Source organism: Podarcis liolepis, assembly GCF_965112155.1.
Source record: "Podarcis liolepis genome assembly, chromosome: 13".
Classification (NCBI taxonomy): Eukaryota; Metazoa; Chordata; class Lepidosauria; order Squamata; family Lacertidae; genus Podarcis; species Podarcis liolepis.
This window is the reverse complement of record NC_139573.1, coordinates 15489471-15509810: the sequence shown is the minus strand read 5'-3', so window position 1 is coordinate 15509810 and position 20340 is coordinate 15489471. Positions and strand designations below refer to the sequence as shown.

Genomic DNA, 20340 nt, shown 5'->3' with positions numbered 1-20340 from the left:
AGGCCTGGGGGCCGGATCCAGCTCAATCCCCTTCTAAATCTGGCCCGTGGGCGGTCCGGGAATCAGCATGTTTTTACATGAGTAGAATGTGTCCTTTTATTTAAAATGAATCTCTGGGTTATTTGTGGGGCACAGAAATTCATTCATATATATTTTTTTCAAAATATAGTCTGGCCCCCCACAAGGTCTGAGGGACAGTGGACCAGTCCCCTGATGAAAAAGTTTGCTGACCCCTGCAGTAGTCCAAGCGGGAAATAACTATAGTCAAATACTGAGCTAGATTGATTTTTTCCCCCCTCCTCTTGGCTTAGTATGAGGAATCTACCTGTGTTCCAGAGTGGGAAATGGCAGTGGGTGGTGGAATTTTTCCCATGCTCAAATCATGAGCTGAACCAGGGAAGTCTGGATGGGAGGGGGTTCTGGAACTCTGTTCACATTATAGAATTTGCAAGCAGAGGTATTCTGAGTTGTCCCTCCTTTTGTAACACATCTGTGGTCTACATGATGCAGAATACAGGATGCAAACGTCTCAGTGATGCGAGTAGGTTTGAGACTAGTTGGTGCCCAGAGAACAGACCAGCAAGAAATCCTTTGTGTGGCAACTGCATATAAGAAAGATGGGATATAAAATGTAATGATTTGGGGTTGACTTCAGTGGTTGGCATGGGCTCTGCAGGGTTTTTGAAATGGTGCATTCCCAGCTCTAAATGCAGGTGCAGACTGCTAGAGCTACATTCGCTCACTCTGACCTAGAGCCAGTCACAAGATCCAGAGGCCTCCCTTCATCCTGACACACCAGGGACCAGTGATACTGGGAGGGTGTCATTTTCCCACAATGCAATTCCAGGCTGCCTTAGCAGCTGGGATCCGAACACCTGGCAAGGCCCAGTACAGGTATTACAGACTGTTCTGCACTCTTCCCAACGACCAGCTGAATGAAGCTCTCTGGTCCATGCACCTTTTTCTCAGATCACTCACTCCGCAATGAGAATGAAGCCTGCCCTTATTTTAATGGGCCTTAAAATATGAGCCTGGCCTTGTAGCCAAGCTCTTCTGATAGAATTCAGAAGCAGGATCATAGACTTCCCCCTGGTGGCGCATGAAAGCATAGCTGCCTCTTCCATCTGCTTGGCTCAGAAGATTGGAACTCTGCAGTATGCCCTAGTGATGAGAGTTAGCGGGTTTTATAAAGGATGCCCAGGAATGCAACCTGAGTCAGTGGGGCACTTGCACATTCCAGAGTCTCGGGATCCTTCCTAAAGAAACTCCGGCACATGGGCTGTGAATCTCGAGCAAAGAACCAAGATCATCTGCTTCACCCAAGGCAGGAAGTGCTGAAAAGCTGGACTTGGCAAGCAGGAGTGAAATGTTACTTTAATACTCTGTTATAGCTCATTTTCCCCATCATGAAACCCAAAGCAGTCGTCAGCCACCCAGGCACTGACCAGACCTCCTTAGCTTAGAATCACAGAATCATAGAGTTGGAAGAGACCACAAGGGCCATCGAGTCCAACCCCCTGCCAAGCAGGAAACACCATCAGAGCACTCCTGACATATGGTTGTCAAGCCTCTGCTTAAAGACCTCCAAAGAAGGAGACTCCACCACACTCCTTGGCAGCAAATTCCACTGTCGAACAGCTCTTACTGTCAGGAAGTTCTTCCTAATGTTTAGGTGGAATCTTCTTTCTTGTAGCTTGGATCCATTGCTCCGTGTCCGCTTCTCTGGAGCAGCAGAAAACAACCTTTCTCCCTCCTCTATGTGACATCCTTTAATATATTTGAACATGGCTATCATATCACCCCTTAACCTCCTCTTCTCCAGGCTAAACATGCCCAGCTCCCTTAGCCGTTCCTCATAAGGCATCGTTTCCAGGCGTTTGACCATTTTGGTTGCCCTCCTCTGGACACGTTCCAGTTTGTCAGTGTCCTTCTTGAATTGTGGTGCCCAGAACTGGACACTTCAGCAGGGCAGTAGTAATCTAAGAAGCCCTGTATGGTTTGGAACCAGCTACCTGAAGGACCATCCACATTCATCTGTACCTGCCTGAACCTTAACCCTGGTGCTCTTCTCTGGTCTACTGCTGAGACCTTTAACGACAGTAAGTACCATGGACAGGGACTTCATTGTATTCACTCATACACACACACCCTCCAGCTGTGGGAGATAAGCATGAAACCTTAATGTTTACAAGAGCCTTAAAAACTGAGTTCAATTCCAGTTTGGTTTGTAATAATTTTACGATACTGTGCCTGTATCCTTTTAATTTTATCACACTACATCTGCTGCTCTTACTTTATTTTTTTAATAAAATTTATTTGGTTTTTCAAATTAAAATCTTACAGAAATGTATCACAAAAACAAGATTCCAAGGACTTCCATCCTCCTCTTTATGGGCCCTGTTATTAATCCTTTCCTCCCGCTTCTTTTATGATAATCCAAAAACCTCTTCCATTATGTCCAGAATTCAACCTTAAACTGCAAGTGATAATTTCAATCCTACTAACAAGTTTAACTGTTTACAATAGTCCTTAAGCTAAGTTATAAATTTCCCCCATTCCTTGTTAAAGTTTTGGTCTTCCTGATTTCTGACTCTTCCAGTCATTTTAGCCATTTCAGCATAGTCCATTAACTTCATCTGCCACTCTGGTGGGAACTTTGTCTTCTTTCCATATCTGGGCCAGTAACATCTGTGCAGCCTGCTGCTCTTACTTCAATGTTCTTGCTCTATACAAACTTTGTTATATTTTATTATCTGTTGCTAAGCCACTTTGGGAGCGTTAACACCATAGCAGACAGGATTTATTTATTTATTAAATCACCTAATAATACATTAATTCCAGCACTCATCCTAGAGTTGTTTGCACACCTCAGGAATCCCAGCTCCCACACACTTGGCTCTTCTCCACTCTCTGCCCCAATTCCAAAACAAGGAACTGAACCCAGGATCCCTCCTAGCCCTATTTTAAACCTCTAATTCCAGAGCTGAGAATGAAACCAAGAGTCAAGATCACACCCTTCAGCCCTGAACCAAAACTAGAGATCTACCAGCTCCTCGTTTTAGGCTCACCCCCACGAATTCCATTTAGAACCACATTCTTCCACCCATGAGCCTGCCTTGAAAGAAAGGGAAAGGATCTCTGCTGCTTTGGCATTCTTTATCCAACCTGACTGTCCACGTTCTAAAGGAGAAATTCATCTGCACTAAGCCCCAGAGGCAGCTCCTCCCAGCCTAAAGGTGGCTTGTCTAGGGTGGTCCAGATAGTGCTGGACAACCACCCCCATCATCCCTGACCATGGGAGGCCGATGGAAGTCTAATCTCCAGAGACTCACAGGTTCCCCATGCATAGGCAAGGCTTCCCATGCAGTCCAGCTGCATTAAGCCTCCTACTAGGTTCCTATGAGAGTAACTGCACTAACAGGTTTACTCAGTCCCTTCAAACAGGGACATTACCTAAGAACTAGGACAAACAAGCAGAAGCACTTTGCAATACTTTTCTGGAAGTTTTCTCCCGTAACATTCCTCCTACGAATACAATACCGGGGAGAAGGTTTGGAGCTATCCTGCCCCACAATAAAGGGGTCTTGAACAGATAGATTTTAGTGAGAAGAGGGGAAGGATTTAAAGGTTCAACCCTGTACACCCTACCACCTGAAAAGGGGTAGCAGCAGAAACAGACACACCAGAGAGCTTGATGTTTTGTTTTCAGCCTGCAATCTGCACATCTCGGACGGAGACTATAGACTAGCCAAGCACCCCTGGTTAAGTAGAAAATGACTCTTTGGAGTTTATGAATAAATATGCAGCCAGGTAAGACCACAGCAAAAACAGATCTACATTAAATACATGCGCAGTGTGTCTCCAAGGAGCAGGAACAACTTCCGTATGTTTAACACTGATATAAAACTGCCTGACGCTTACTGAAACCTTCTGCTCTCTAAGATCCCACAGTTCCAGCACCAGGCCAGGAAGGCCTGGAAATGTGACTTGTGGCACCAGTTTATCCAACCAGCTCATGGATTCTGGAAAGCCATCTAGCATTTGTAAGCCAATCTGATGCAAGATGTCTCTTAGAGGATGTGGTATATGCTGGGATGAGGAGGGTGGCTGTACAGAGCTCCCATCAACTGTGATCTTCATTCGTGTCGCCTCTCTCTTCTCCCGAGTCTGGCTCGCTATCCAGGTTCAAAACAGGGAGGCGGTCGCCACATTCACAGTTCCGGGCACATCTGTAAATATCCCTGTAGGAGAGAATGATGGGTGAAGATGATCCCTACACGAGAGAGGGTGTAAAAACCTTTCCCTGTTTACATAACTCCACACCACACACAATATTACAAACCTCTATTGTGCTACACACAAACAGACACTTTACCGGCTAATTTTTCTAAGCTAAAAGCCTCAAATGATATAATCTTTCTCAAAGGGAAGTTACTCCGGTGCCTTGATCATTCTTGCAGTTACTTTGTCCAGAGAATCAAAGTGGAATAGGATTATAACTGCTGAGTGACAAAGTATAACTTTGAATCTTGAAATAAAATAAAAATATTAGAAGTAGGGGGAAAGTCTACACCCAATGCGCCACCAGAGAATGAATGAGAGTCTAGAACCAAGGCTCCTCCCACCTTCGGGAGAAGAGATGCTGTACCTGCTGTGTTTCTTTGAAGTAATCACTGCGTGCTGAAGGCTGCCATCGGGACAGCACAGGTGGACGTGGACATGGCGGGTACGACAAAGGACAGGCTTTGTGATCCGAGGCCAGGGCTGCTCCAGTTCCCCCGATCCTCTGCGTAGGATCAGGTATGAGAATTTCTCCTCCTTCTTTGGTGGGTTCTGGAGGAAGACACAGAAGGTTGGGAAGGGGAAAATGGATCTCTGAAGAATACAGCTTCCCGCCCTCACTAACTAACTTGCTTCCCAGCCTTTGCTAAAGGGCAATCCAACTCTTGAAGTTGGCTTCATATTTAATCAGGTGTGGATTAACTGAGCTGCCCAACTCCCTATCCGGTTCAGCGTGCCAGCATTTCCCAGGCCTGATCCTCCAGGATGTGAGAGGTGAAGGGAGAGGGACAGGGTATTTGACAGATGCTGTTAATGGAGCCTAATAACATGCCTCTTTGCCCCATATCATTCATTCACGGGAAAAGCTTCTATGTAACAAAAACAATATGAAACACATCACCATGGACAAGTGAGCAGGTTTTTATTGGCACCCTGAGTGAGGACACAATTTGGCCCCCTCCCCCTCTTGCTTTCTGCTCTGTGCATGCTCTCAAGTGTGCTATGTCATAGTTTTGTGCCCCCGCTGTGCAGGGGAACTGCCTGCATGAATGGTGACAACTAATAAAAGGGCTCAGTATGCTTTTCTGCAGTCTATAGGGTAGGAAAACGTAGTTAAATTATATTGGAAATGAGGGAAGCTGAGCCAACCAGCCTATTGCTTGTAACTACACAAGCAACCCTAGCTAATTGAACACAACAGGAGGTTGATCAACATACAACGTGGAAAAGCATTGCACGTGGAATAAGCAGAAACTCACCCAACTGAAAGGCAGCGGGAAATACGTCTGGGTGAAGTTACATGGCAGGATACGGTCAGGCGACAAACGAGGGCATGGCAAATGGTGCGGACACTGAGCATAAGAGAAAAAGGGTAGAAAGTATCTGTTAGTCTCAGGTTATGGTAGGGTTATTTATCTCTCTGGGAATAGAAGACAACCAAAGTCTAATTTGCCCACAGGCCCCCCCAAATTAACAAGCCTTCGCATCCTATCTACTCCACATTGCTCTAAGTGGAAGAATTTATTAGACATGGTCCAGATGAAACAATCTCAGTCCAATAAGCAAAATGCACAGCCTGTTTCCTGCATCTCATTTCAAAACCTCTTGCATTTCTTACACACTTGGTACAATTTAGAAGCTGTGGTTTATGTTCCACCCACTAAAACAGACTTCAAACCACAGTATTTTTTCCAAGGTTGCAAGCGAGGCTTCAGTTAGGATGAAACAGGAAATTGTGGTTTAACAAGCCCCCCAAATACTGAATTCAAACACACAAGAGATGGGTAGAGGGAATTTGCAGAAATAGCACTCATTCTCAGTCTAAGAGACCTTGCTTTACCTTAGGGGTTGGTGCCCTCCAGATATTGTTGGGACTCCCAAAACACATCAGCCCAGCCAACATGGCAAATGGGCTAGGATGATGGGAGCTGTAGTTCAGCAACATCTGGGGGGCATCAAGTTGTTCATTCTTGGTTTATCATACTGAGATGGTTATATCTGAACTACATATTAGCTTCCCACTACTCGCATGTATCTGTTTGACGGTTTTGGTACTGTTATTTATATTGCACATTTAAAACATTTCTAGACTGGCTTTCATTCAAAATCACAGGGCAGGTGTACAGCAACACCGTTAAAAATCACAGCAATAAAAAAACATATACAATATAAAACAAGGAACAATAATATATTCAAACCAAAACAGATAGGTTCCAGTTGCCAGAAGATGGGGTAGAAGGTTTTCAGAATGTGCCAAAGGGACATTAACCAGCTCCCTCCTTGGAGGTGGTGTCACAACAGAAAATGCCCTATCCCAATTACTGCAATGCAAAACTTGATCAACAGTACGTCACTATCTGATCTCTGTGACAGAGCAGCTCGATGTGGGAGAAAACGGTTCCTCAAGTAGTCCGGTCTAAAGTCGCTCAGGGCCCTCTATGTTAATACAAGAAGCTTACACCTGGCTCTGTTGTATACTGGCAGCCAGTGCAATTCTCAAGAGGAGCATTAGCTATGCTGCACCACATTCAGCAACCTAGCTGCAGCTTGCAGACCAGCCTCAAGGGCAGGCCCACATACAGTTCATTACAGTAGTCCAGACTTGAGGTTAACAACAGGAAGGTTAACAACAGTATGTGGCAAATCAGATGAAGATGGTAAAAGATGCTCCTAAGCACTTCAGCAATGAAGACTGATTGTGGATCACTCCCAAATGAGGCACCTGTTCCTTTCGGGGGAGGGGAATACAATTCTGTCCAGAACAGGTAAATCACCTAATTGCTGGCCCTAGGAACCATCTACAAGACCTCCTTCTTCTCAGGATTCAGCAGCAGCAGCAGCTCCTTTTCACTCAATCTAGCTTCAGGAAGATTTCAAAACTCACCGGGGCAAAAACGGAAGGCTCTGTGGGATCACGAACCACTTCATCTGTGCCCTACAGAAGAAGATGGATGGGTGTAGATAAACATAATTCATTTAAACAGTCACACATGTCATTCTCACAGTCCTTCCTCGATCGTGGGCAAGGAAGCTAAATATTGAGGAAAATACAGGGGCCAGAGGTCGAGCAGGTGCAGCCACCACAGGAACAGGCCCATCAACTTGTTTAGAAGTTCAGGCCCATTTGAAATGGAGACAAGCCTAAATACCTGCTACAATTATGGGGTGGGTGGGAATGAACTTTCCTTCTTTAATTAAAATAGGATTTTTAAGTATCTGTGCAAATAAGAGTGGCAATCTGGAGCAGTTTTGTTAATTAGCAGAGTTTGGGGTTAAAGGTCTTCAAGAGGGAAATTATGAATCTTAAACTCATTCATTACAGCCCACGCTACAGAGAAAAACTTTGGGGAAGACGTAAAGCAATCATCAGTCTAAGAGAAAGAGGCTGACGTGCTTCCTGGCACGATATCCTTTTTTAAACAATCATTTTATTTCAGGGGTCACCAACACAACACCCATGGGTGTAATGGCACCCTTGATGTCTTCTTCTGGTGCCCACACTTACAGCACCCCCTTGGTTATGAGGCCATCACCTTTTGTCCCATAGAGAGTACGCAGAACTGGAAGAGGAAGGTGGGAGAATGACTCTCATTCCCACTTGCTCACTCAGCACTTTTAAAGGCTGTGTGTATGCGCGCACACACATCTTCTATCTCTGGGGAGCAGGAAGAAGTCAGGGGTTGTACCCCCAGCATTTGCTCACCGGTCTAAAAAGGCCTTCAACTCCTATTTTATAGCCTGCATGCATTTCTTTAAAGGCCACAAACACAGAGAAGTGCCTCACCTTTAATATAAGATCCCGGGCTTCCATGAGCATCTGATGACCTTCTTTGGTCCCGTTCTCTACCAGAACCTGGAAAAATGAAGGCAAGGGAGAGGCTATACACTGGGTGGTGCTGAGCACCCCCCCCATTCCCAAACAAGAGCAGGCTTCTGCAGTGCATGGAATGCAAGGGAAAGTTAGCACCACCAGTGGGCAAGGCACTATGCCAAGTACATGAGAAGATATCCCTGTCCTGGGGAGCTTACAATATTAAGATTTTATATAGGGGAAGCATGTGCCTCCACTTTCTGCTGCTCTCTCAGTGCCTTGACTTGGTTATCCAGGAACAGCAGTACACAGAGTTTCCTCTGAGTTGCCCTAAGAATCAGGAGACCCTTTTTCATTCAACGTACAGAGGAATCCAGGTCACAGTTAGAGAAATAAAGAGAATTGCAGATACGATAGAAATTGCATAAGTAAAGGTAAAGGGACTCCTGACCATTAGGTCCAGTCGTGGCCGACTCTGGGGTTGCGTCACTTATCTCGCTTTATTGGCCGAGGGAGCCACCGTACAGCTTCCAGGTCATGTGGCCAGCATGACTAAGCCGCTTCTGGCGAACCAGAGCAGCACACGGAAACGCCATTTACCTTCCCGCCGGAGCGGTACCTATTTATCTACTTGCACTTTGACGCGCTTTCGAACTGCTAGGTTGGCAGGAGCAGGGACTGAGCAACGGGCGCTCACCCCGTCGCGGGGATTTGAACTGCCGACCTTCTGATCAGCAAGCCCTAGGCTCTGTGGTTTAACTCACAGCGCCACCTGTGTCCCATAGAAACTGCATATCCCCCTCCATTTACTGGAGCCAATAGGAGCTCCACACACCCTCACCTCTAATTATGGTGAGCGTGAAATATGTGTGCAGGGTCCAAAGATGTAGCTTTCTCCAAGCCTTACTACAATACAGGGAGTGAGGGCAGAGAGGAGGCAAGGATATGCTGCAGGATGGGTAGGGAGGCCGCATGGGCCACACCCAGTTATTCCCCATCCCTGGAACAGAAGAATGGAAGGCAAGGTTAACAGGGAAGGTATATGTGGTTGCTTCAGTTGCACGTACTTATGGGGAGAAACACAGTATCAGATGGGTAAGCCTGTTTGTCCACTTACCAAAAAGCCACCTGTCTTTCTCCAGAGTGTCTGCACGGTCTCCACTCTCTGAGCATAACTTTGGAGTTCGTTGAGTGAGAAAGCAGAAACCACAAGGTCAAATTTCACCTGCATGTGGAGCAACGGGAGAGAAAAAGATGGGGCTGGAATATGTAGGAACAGTGTATTCAATTACAAATCTTAGGGTCTTTTAAAAAAGAAAGGGAAAAAGCCGAAAGTTTAATTTAGAGCCGGTGTGGACAACTTCTGCAGTGTAACAGTCAAGCTCTTGGACTTAAGACAGGGAAGATCAGTCCATTCTCTGCTCTGCCATGAAGTTTCCTGGGTGACTGTGACAAAGGTACACTCTCAGCTTAACCTACTTCACAGGGCAATGATCCAACAGGTGGTGGCTGGCAGCAGTTGGGGAGGGCAGAAGAGGCCTCTGTATAATGGATATTTTTAAGGGCCCTCTGTAACAGATACGTTGCGGATTCGGTGAAAGTAACAGAAGACGCGAAAAATTCCTCTCATGAACTTCGTTACGGCTCAAGCCATTGGTATTATTCGAGAAAATTTCTGATTATTCTTAAGTGTGGCAAAAGTTGGCCACTTGCAGGATTTTTTAAATGGAAAATTTACACAGCATAAGAAGTATTTAAAAACAAACTCGGGTGAAGAATGGGAGGGGGAACATGTTTAGATGTGGCAGTAAACCAGTTCAAGTGGGAAATTCTTATGGGATTATGGAAAACACACAATGGTACCCAGTCAACAGAACACGGGGGACCGTAGGCACCTGAATGCGGATTTAACGAGACCCCCTGGGACTCATCCTGCTCTGAGTGCAGCTCCCACTGGGAGGAAAGTAAGATGATGAGTTGTTATTATTACCTTTGGTGAGACGGGGAGGAACTGCCGAAAGTAGACTCCTGGGATGCAGAGATTCTTGTCCTCAGAAATGCCTGGGGAGTTGTTGTTTAAAAAAACCCCCAAAACAAAGGTAGAAGCATGGAGAGGTTTGTGGGAGTTCAAATACAACAGGTGAAGTGCTATTACTCAGTAAGTAGAATATACGTTTTGCATGTAAAAGGTGCTAAGCTCAATCTCTGATATCCCCAGGTAGGGCTGGGAGAGATTCCTGCTGAAAACCTGACTGCCGGCCAGTGTCTACAGTACTGAGAAAGATGGACCAATGGCCTGACCCTGAATAATTAATAATAATAATAATAATAATAATAATAATAATAATAATAATAATAATTTATTACTTATACCCCAACCATATCCTGGGTGGCTTCCAACAGGATATTAAAAACACAATAAAAGATCAAACATGAAAAACTTCCCTAAACAGGGCTGCCCTCAGATGTCTTCTAAGTCAGATAGTTGTTTATTTCCTTGACATCTGATGGGAGGGCGTTCCACAGGACGGCAACCACTACCAAAAAGGCTCTCTGCCTAGTTCCCTATAACCTCACTTCTTGCAGCGAGGGAACTGCCAGAAAGCCCTTGGAGCTGGACCTTAGTGTCCGGGCTGAAAGATGGGGGTGGAGACGCTCCTTCAGGTCTACGGGGTTGAGGCCGTTTAGGGATTTAAAGTTCAGCACCAACACCTTGAATTATGCTCGGAAACTTACTAGGAGCTAATGTAGGTCTTTCAGGACCGGTGCTATATGGTCTCATTGGCTGCTCCCAGTCACTAGTCTAGCTGCCGCATTCTGGATTATTTGTACTTTCCGGGTCACCTTCAAAGGTAGCCCCACGTAGAGCACATTGCAGTAGTCCAAGCGAGAGAGAACCAGAATTACAATATGGAAAGTGTCTGAAGCCATACGGCCCAGAAGCAGGTTTGATGCTTGAACTGCCCTGTGCAAATCACAACAGAAGGGCAAAGGGGCAGAGCTTCCCTTCATTTCAATGGTCCCTGCATATAATTTCCCCATTCATTGGGCATCTGGCATCCTACCTATTAATCAAGGATAGGGTGGGGGTGTATTTCACTGGCATGATAGGGCTCCTGGATAGATGTCAGGCAAAAGAGAACCCCACCCCACATGAGGTTCTCCACATAGCACCACTCACAACTCTCACCTTTCATCAGCCTCTCAGCTAAGGCTAACATTGAAGCCGAACTGTCGATGTTCATGTACTCGTTGATACTCTTGCCCCAGATGCCGTGTGCTGCCCTAAAGTGAAGGGGAAGGAGAGGAAAGAAAGGAGCAGGGTGGCACGTCTATGAATGGTCTCTTCTAAAAAATCCGAGCTGCTGGGATGGGAAGACTCCTGGACCAGGGATAAAGAACCCGTGGCCCTCCAGATACTGGAATACAGTTACTATTATTCTTGACCACTAACCTGCTGGCTGATGGGAGTTAAGAGTCCAGCAGCAGAAGGCCCACAGGTTCCCCACCCCTATTTACATCAATATTTCCCTCCCTCCCTCCCTCCCTCCCTCAATGCTGCTCAGGAATTGACATGGTTTCTCACCAGGTGACTGCGCCCGTTCCTGAGCCGAAATCCAACAGGGTGCGCGGCTCGAAGTCCGAGACTCTCTTCTGGATCTGAAGGAGGCAAAAAAGAGAAATTGTTTCATAAACCAAGGACTGCTGTCAACTGAGCATACATACGAACCTTTCCACCAAAAACCAGGGTCCTTTTTGTTGGGGATAATTCAGAGGAAAATTCCCAAGTGTTAAAAAAGACTATTTATGTATGCTACTACTGCGGCACGTGTTAGTCCAAAAATGGAAAATGAGAGTGGTCCCAACTAAACAAGAATGGCAACTTAAAACAGATGGAATACACACAGCTTGTGGATTTAATTTATAGAATAAGAGAATAAGAAGAATGCATGTTTAAAGAAGACTGGAAAAAAGTTTACTGAATATATGGGTGAAAATTGTGTTCATTTAAAAACACTGGTAGCATTAAGATAAATTCAACAGTGTAAGTAAGTTTTGATGGATGTAACAATGGATTACTGAATGGTTTAGTTCATGTAAAATATGCAGGGATGTATGGTATGCAAAATGAACCACGGAAAGGGAAGAAGGGAAGCCATTGATTTAAGGTTGTTTAAATGAGTATTTTGAAATGCAATTTAGAAAATTTAATAAAAATTATATACAAAAAAATAAACATATGACCGCGTTCTCCATTTGAAAGTAGGGTACGGTATTTACAAATGAACCCTGCAGTGCGATAACGATCACTTTAAAAGCAACACCGAAGTAATTAACTATACAAAAACAAAACAGGATGGCATTCAACCAAGTTTTACTCAAGAGTAGGCCTACTAAAATTAATGGACCTAATGTATATCAATTTCTAGGGGTCTACTCTGAGGAAAGCTTAGCGGAATACCACAGATGCAGCCCAGAAAGCTTTCAAATACCCGCTAGAAATTCAAACCTTACAGGAAACACCTGCTTTGCACTGCCACAGCAGGGAGAGTGTACAAAGCAACTTTGCTCACCTAACTGCAGCTTGTGCATGGGCTAATAGAGCAAGCAAGAGCCAGCCAGGTATAAGAGTCTCAGATTATGAATCATATTAAGTAATGCTGACCTACCTTATAGGGCTGTTGTTAACCATTACAGAAACAATGCAGGTGAAGCAGCTTGGTCATTTAATAGGCAGTGTATAAATCAAGGATGGGGAATGTCAATCCTGGGGCCTCTCTCCATTTGCTCCCCAGGACTCTCACACCACATCACAAATAATACCCTCCTTGATTATTCTTAACCTGGCTGGAATGTGCCCTTGAACTCCAATAATGGCTCCTGCTCACCGGGGTGGAGAACAGAGGTGTGTGCATGTGGATACGTATAGACACTAGCCTATTGAACAAAGGGAAACTTTTTGTTTCCTGGTCCGCATACTTTTGCCTCTCACCCTATCCACTGTTATTTGGCCCTCAGAAGGTCACCAAGAATGAAATACTGACCACAGGCTCAGAAAGCATTTATACGAGGGGAAGGGAACCCAAGCCATATCTATTTTATTTATTTCCTGTATTTTTAATCCTGTTTGCCGTGGCAAATTACTGTTTGCCAAATTCGCTCGTACCAATTGGCGGGGTGGAGCGTTTGCAAACAGCCTTACAAACCCAAAAATAAAAAGGCAAGACGTATGAGGAAGTGGTGCTGAGGGAAAATGTAGAGAGGGACGATCTGTTATTCAAGGCCAGGACAAAGTGGTGACCCATAGCAAGGCACTTATATGCAGCTCAGGTCAGGCTGATCTTCTCTTGAAACTATTCACGGTTCCTGTTCCTTTCAGCCAATGGATGGAGACAGAATCCCTCTGGGTTTTTTTGTTTTGCTTACATAAAGGTAGGGCTTGCCAGAAGACCCCAACAAAGCAAATCCTTTGCTCAAAGGGGATGAGAACCTGGGGTTCTCATATCTAAATAATGCTGCACTAGTCAGAAGCCTGGGACGCAGGTGGCGCTGTGGGTTAAACCACAGAGCCTAGGACTTGCCGATCAGAAGATCGGCGGTTCGAATCCCTGTGACGGGGTGAGCTCCCGTTCCTCTGTCCCAGCTCCTGCCAACCTAGCAGTTCAAAAGCATGGCAAAGTGCAAGTAGATAAATAGGAACTGCTCCGGCGGGAAGGTAAATGGCGTTTCCGTGTGTTGCTCTGGTTCACCAGAAGCGGCTTAGTCATGCTGGCCACATGACCCGGAAGCTGTCTGTGGACAAACGCCGGCTCCCTCGGCCCATAGAGTGAAATGAGCGCTGCAACCCCAGAGTCGGTCACGACTGGACCTAATGGTCAGGGGTCCCTTTACCTTTTTTAGTCAGAAGCCTGAATAATCCAGAGTTTTACCAAATGAATGTTTGGTGATGTTTTAACTACTAGTAAATCAATAGCCACCAAGTTATTTTGAACATGTAGTACACAGCCATCTTCTCACCTTGCTCCACCCACTAAAAACTTGAAACGTCAACTCACTTCATGGAAAGCTCGGGTCACAGCTGCAAAAACCCCGTCCATCCGGGCTGCCATGTATATAAAGCTGAGCTCTTCAGTGTACCTAGGAAAAGACAAACCACATAACCAAGTCAGCAAGGAGCACAATTCTCACAGCCTGTGCCACTGAGAGAAAAGGGAAAGCACCGCACCACAAAAAAGGGCTGAGCGAGAGCTCCCTTCTGGTCTAAATTGTGTAATGAGTCGTATCTGCTCTACTACCGGTTGTTGCTATCGACTTATCCCTGTTACAATAAAGAGCCGGGTGTCTTCTGCAGGCTGGCCAAATTTAATTCAACCTTCTGAGAATAGACCATGGCCCATCTGGTCCAGCCTTCTGCTCCCATAATGGCTAACTAGATTATTGTGCAAAGCCCACAAGCAGGAAATGAGGGTGATAGCTCTATTCTGCTTGCAGCTGATATTCAGACCCACTTTATCTCTGGCACTAGAAGAAGTAAACATCCATTTGCATAGTAGCCACCAACAGACAGTGCTACTCTCCATGAATTTATCTAAAGCTATGTAAGAATGCATGTCCAGGACCACGTATGTTTGCTATAGATTACTGTTTGGAATAAGTCACCATATTGATTCTCTGTATTTAGAACGGGAAACAAAAGGCTCTGCAATAAAAGAAGGACTGCCAGTCTGCATTCAGTAATATGAGACAGCATGCTATGTTCACACCAAATCTTCCCAAGAGAATCAGGTCCTTGGTTTCTGGCAAGGTCCCCAGGACACTCACTTCAGCTCCTCCCAGTGGTAAGTCGATTTTCGAAGTGCATCCAAGACCTTTTTCTGCAGCTTCGCCTCGGCTTCCTCATCCAGAGGGCCCGTGGCATCTGAAACAGAAGAAGTCGAATTATTTTATTTAATTCCACTCTTCTCCCACACTAGTATCAATCATTATTCAACCCCCTTTCTCCCACCCACCCCCATGCCACAACATGTAAGGTAAGTTAGGCTAAAAGAGTGTGACTAGCTCAAGATCGCCCAGCAGATTACATGGCTAAGTTGGGAAGAGCATCATATCCTCACTGTCTGGGAACAGGTATTTTCTCCTCCACAACTACGCCACAAATCTGCACTCACTTTTCTTCTCCCGAAATTTCTGCTCCAATTCATGAGCCTTCCTGCGCAGATCTGCAGCCTCCAGGGGGCGTTTGCGGCTCCACAGGTAGTTGGTGAGGGCCTTGGTTTGTTGCTCCAGATTCCGCATGGAGGATTCTGGGGGAAACGAAAAGCTAGTCAGGGTAGGGGCACCTACAGCAGCTCTCACTTGAAGACCCAAAGCACTTCCTCAGATTGTTATGATGCTATCAACATGCAGGGAACTTTCTTATCAGGGGAAGAGCAACAGGTAGTTAAGTACATCCCCCCAAAAATCTGCAGCAGATAAACAAGGGGTTTTGAATTCTAAGTATTTAATAGAAGCAGAAACAAAACAGAAGTCTTTTGCTCCCCAATCCAGTCTGTATGAATCCTTGATCTGTCACCAACTCAAAATGTAGATGTGTACAGTCATACCTCGTGTTGCGTTCCGCTCTTGTTACGGACTTTCAGCTTATGAACATGGCAAACCCAAAAGGGTTTACTTCCAGGTTTGCCACCCGTGCAAGCGCAAAAGCGATCTGTGCGCTTCACACATGCGCAGAAGTGCTTGATTGCACTGCACACATGTGCAGAAGTGGCACTCTAGTTGCAGACTTTTCGGGGTGCAAATGACACCCCGAAATAGTTTAAGTCCGTAACTAGAGGTTCAACTGTACTTGCACAACAAGGGTGGGGAAGCACTTAATTATTTATTGATTTAAGGAATGTATACCTTGCTTTTCCCAATGTGGGTCTCCAGGAAGCTTACAGTTATAAAATATACCATGTACAAAATTAAAAACATAAATGAAGGCTTCAAATTTTTAAAACATCAATAATTTAAAATCTAAAAGGAAAAGGAAAACATCTGAGAAGCATTCATGGTGCAAAGGCCTCCTGAAACAGAAGAGTTTTGACTAAGCAACTGAAACTCAGTAGGGATGGTGCCTGTCTAACTTTTTGCAAGAGGGAGTTGCACAGAGTTAGGCCCACAACATTTGAAGGCTTAACTCCTCATTGATACAAGTCAAAATCCCCGCACCTCCTTGAGGAATAAGCTACAAAACATTATCTTTATCATTGTTGTTGTTTATTAATGCAGATGATTTATATCCTGCATTTCCGATACATTTGCACTGCTCAGAGGAGCAATACAATAAAAAGCAATCACTGCACATGTGTGTATATGTGTATACTCTCTCTCTCTCTAACACCAAAATAAGAAAACAAAGTCCCAAGGACCATTCCCTCTTCAAAGCTAGGAGACCTGTAGTCCTCCAGAGTTTACAGGTCTACAACTCTCATTTTGACTATTGTCCATGTTGATTGGGAGTTGTAGTCCAACACACCCTGAAGGGTCATGTATACTCCAGCCCCGATATACAAAACCAAGGGACCAAGAAAACAACAATAGTTTATTACAAAATCATTCTTTAACTCCGCACCTCTGGAGTTGGGAAGAGTGAATCCAGCCCACCCAACAAATCTATGAAGTGCATATGAGTCCACTACCCTTCATCCCGCCCCACATATCACAGAGTGCCATTGTTAATGGGTTTTACTTACCAGTTACTAGAAAGTGAGCTACTTCTACCAGTTCAGGAGGAAGCCTAACATTTTTGAGATGGAGGATGCCCGGGTGCTGGCGATGTGGAATTTTGCCCAAGAAATCGGAAGAATTATCTACTTGGGAGACCTTGGGTATGACAGTAGCCAGGCCCTGAGGGTAGACAAACAGGAAAAAGGGCTAGTTATGAGACCCAAAGACATGTTCACAGCCAGGCAGAACTACAGCGGTGTTACAAACTGAGCTATGAAAGCCAGGAGCTAAATGGCACCTTAAAACTAGGTTATGGGCACAACAACGGAATGTCTAGGAACTTTTTAAAAACAAGAATACAAAGCTGAAAATGAATGAACGGTCTAGTCCTCACCCTGCCCACCCCCACTAATATTCCCCAGAATAGCTGGAAGTGGGAGACAGAAAAAGGTCCTCCTTTCCTTCCACTCTGCAATTTAAATCTGAAATCTCAGGCTCAGTACTAAACTCAGAAATGGCTCATGCTAATGAAATTCTCTGTCGCAAAATGTGCCTAGAACAATGGTAGTTTTGAACACTGAACTATAAGGAGTAATGCAGGTTTATGCGGCCAAGGAAAGTAGTAGGACAACATTGCTAAGCTAGAGAGGCCCAATCCAGCATGTCTTTGCCAAACAGTGACCATCCACATCCCTAAGAAGCTCAGAGAAACAAATTTGCTAGTCTTCAAAACGATTTTTAATTGTTTGCTTTTATGCATTTCACAATGTTTTCTTTTATTCATAGAAATGTATCTATGTCACCATATCATAAAGTATCAGGGCAACAATAAAAACACTATGGGGGGGTAGAAATACTAAAAATCATCAGAATGTCTGTCTAATTAGAGTTGCAAAGCTATGTTGGCATAAAACAATTTTGCTGCTGTCGTGAACTGCTTTGATAATAATAATAGTAATAATAATTTATCTATACCCTGCCCATATCTTTGAGTGGAAAAGATACATACAATACATACACAGAGAGAAAGAGAAGATAAATGTAAACAAATAAGACTAGCATGGCATAAATAACCTCCAGGTGGAAGTATGAACTTCATCATTTCCAAGTGTGGGGAGAGTGGTGGGCTAACAAACAAGTCACAGAGTCAAAGATTGGGGGTTGAACATTTGTGTCTTATCCATTTGCAAGCCGCTTTGAGATTGTATGAATTTTACATACATTTCACGAAACAAACGAACAAAACCAAACCAAGCAGAATCCAGAGCAAGTCAAGCGGTGCCCCAAAAGAATAAAAATAACCACAGTTATTGATGGATTCACATTTTAGTTAAGGCTGGTCTTCATTGTCACCACTATTATTATTGCAATTATTAAGGTTGCATGCAATTTCATAACATTTGCATTCTGCTGGGTTGCTTTAAAACCCCCCAAAAAGAATCACCCTCAAAGCGGCTTTTCAAAAAGAGAATGAAGAAATAAAATTATTAGTGGAACCAATTAAAAGCACGCCCCCCCCCAAAAAAAATTCCCGAAAACCAGAAATAAACTAAAAAATACACCAGCATTTTAGGTTTGTCTGGGTCGACACTGAGGCGGGTTTACAACCTGAGAGCATCACATTCTCCTATAAGCCACAGTTCAGGAAACCCGCAAATTAATGGCACGGGCTACCTAATAAGCTCAAGCCTAAAGAAAGCCTGGAAATGCAAAGCTTACAGCGCCCCCAGCCCTCTCGCGGATAAACGGGGGGGGGGGGAACTCACCCTAAATGCCATAGGATAATTCCACGTTTTCCTCAAGCACCTCGCAGCCGCCATCTTCGGAAGGGAATTGGTGCTTGTCGCGCCGTCGCATCAACGCTCCTCTCCCCGGCCGAGTCGCATCGCAGCCGCCATCTTGGGAAGGGCACTGACCGAAGCTGCATCGTACAAGCGCAGGCGCGTAACTCTCCACTCCGTTCCTACAAGCTGCTCGCGGGAACGCAGAGGCGAAGGCAAGCCAGAGAGGCAGGCGCCCGTGTCCACGCCCCCTAAGCTGTTGATTGGCCCCAGAGTCACCAATTATTAGCAGCTGCTTCCCTTCAGTTATTGTATTTTTGGTCACTTTTTGTTTAAAAAAAAAAAAGAAGAGCGGTGTATTTGCATACTGCTCGCTGATTCGCTCGTCTGGCGTTCTAAGGCAGGGATGTGCCCGCCCGCTTCGTTTAGATTTCCAGGAATACGGTAGTTTGTTCTAGTAGTAGATAGGTAGCCGTGTTGGTCTGCCATAGTCAAAATAAAAAATTCCTTCCAGTAGCACCTTAAAGACCAACTAAGTTAGTTCTTGGTTAGTTCTTGGTAGTTTGTTCTGTTTGAGGAGTTCTGAGCCTGGCTGCTCGTGTGAAGCTGGCTGCGTGAGCGCGCACATTATTATTTTTTTCTTTTCGCAAGAGAGTAAAAAATAATAATGCATTTTTGGGTCTCTGAAGCTTGAACTGTTATGGAGACCCATTCGCAAGTAGCAAGCCACTCTGGATAACCACTGTTATCTTCTTCAGTGAAGTTGTTCCACATCAGTTCACCACATTATTATTTTTAATTAGCTACTACATCTCAGATGTAGGGACGCGGGTGGCGCTGTGGGTAAAAGCCTCAGCGCCTAGAGCTTGCCGGTTCGAATTCCCGCGGCAGGGTGTGCTCCCGTCGTTCGGTCCCAGCGCCTGCCAACCTAGCAGTTTTAAAGCACCCCTAAAGTGCAAGTAGATAAATAGGGACCGCTTACTGGCGGGAAGGTAAACGGCGTTTCCGTGTGCTGCGCTGGCTCGCCAGATGCAGCTTTGTCATGCTGGCCACGTGACCCAGAAGTGTCTCCGGACAGCACTGGCCCCCGGCCTCTTAAGTAAGATGGGCGCACAACCCTAGAGTCTGTCAAGACTGGCCCGTACGGGCAGGGGTACCTTTACCTTTTTACATCTCAGATGTATGTGATGTATGGAAGTGAGAGCTGAACCATAAAGAAGGCTGACCGCCGAAGAATTGATGCTTTTGAATTATGGTGCTGGAGGAGACTCTTGAGAGTCCCATGGACTGCAAGAAGATCAAACCTATCCATTCTTAACGAAATCAGCCCTGAGTGCTCACTGGAAGGACAGATTGTGAAGCTGAGGCTCCAATACTTTGGCCACCTCATGAGAAGAGAAGACTCCCTGGAAAAGACCCTGATGCTGGGAAAGATGGAGGGCACAAGGAGAAGGAGATGACAGAGGATGAGATGGTTGGACAGTGTTCTCGAAGCTACAAACATGAGTCTGACCAAACTGCGGGAGGCAGTGGAAGACAGGAGTGCCTGGCGTGCTCTGGTCCATGGGGTCACAAAGAGTCGGACACGACTAAACGACTAAACAACAACATCTCAGACTTTGATTAAAATGACTGTACTGGATTATTTCACATTCAGAGTCACTGATGTGAATAAAAATTTCCTGTGCCGTGAGAAGGTGAGAAATGGCTTAGTCATGTATAATGAGATAAGAATCCAATGTCTCTGTTCAGACCAGG

General features: G+C 45.2%; 1 protein-coding gene across 2 annotated transcripts; it reads right to left on the bottom strand.

Annotated features, from left to right (window-relative positions):
• Positions 1-1356: 1356 nt before the first annotated feature.
• Positions 1357-18764, bottom strand: METTL17 (methyltransferase like 17). 2 transcript variants are annotated; one of them, XM_083470777.1, is made up of 15 exons: positions 18568-18764; positions 16828-16981; positions 15262-15396; positions 14915-15011; positions 14149-14230; positions 11679-11752; positions 11283-11377; positions 10083-10153; positions 9210-9317; positions 8066-8134; positions 7166-7216; positions 5541-5633; positions 4649-4833; positions 1953-4241; positions 1357-1458 (listed from the first exon to the last, which is right to left on the bottom strand). In XM_083470777.1, the coding sequence occupies exons 1-14, from the start codon at positions 18619-18621 to the stop codon at positions 4124-4126; spliced, it is 1386 nt and encodes a 461-aa protein (XP_083326903.1). In that variant the 5' UTR covers positions 18622-18764; the 3' UTR covers positions 1357-1458; positions 1953-4123. The 2 variants fall into 2 exon arrangements, with proteins under 2 accessions (XP_083326903.1, XP_083326904.1); XM_083470778.1 differs by having other exon boundaries at positions 1960-4241.
• Between the last annotated feature and the right edge of the window lie 1576 nt (positions 18765-20340).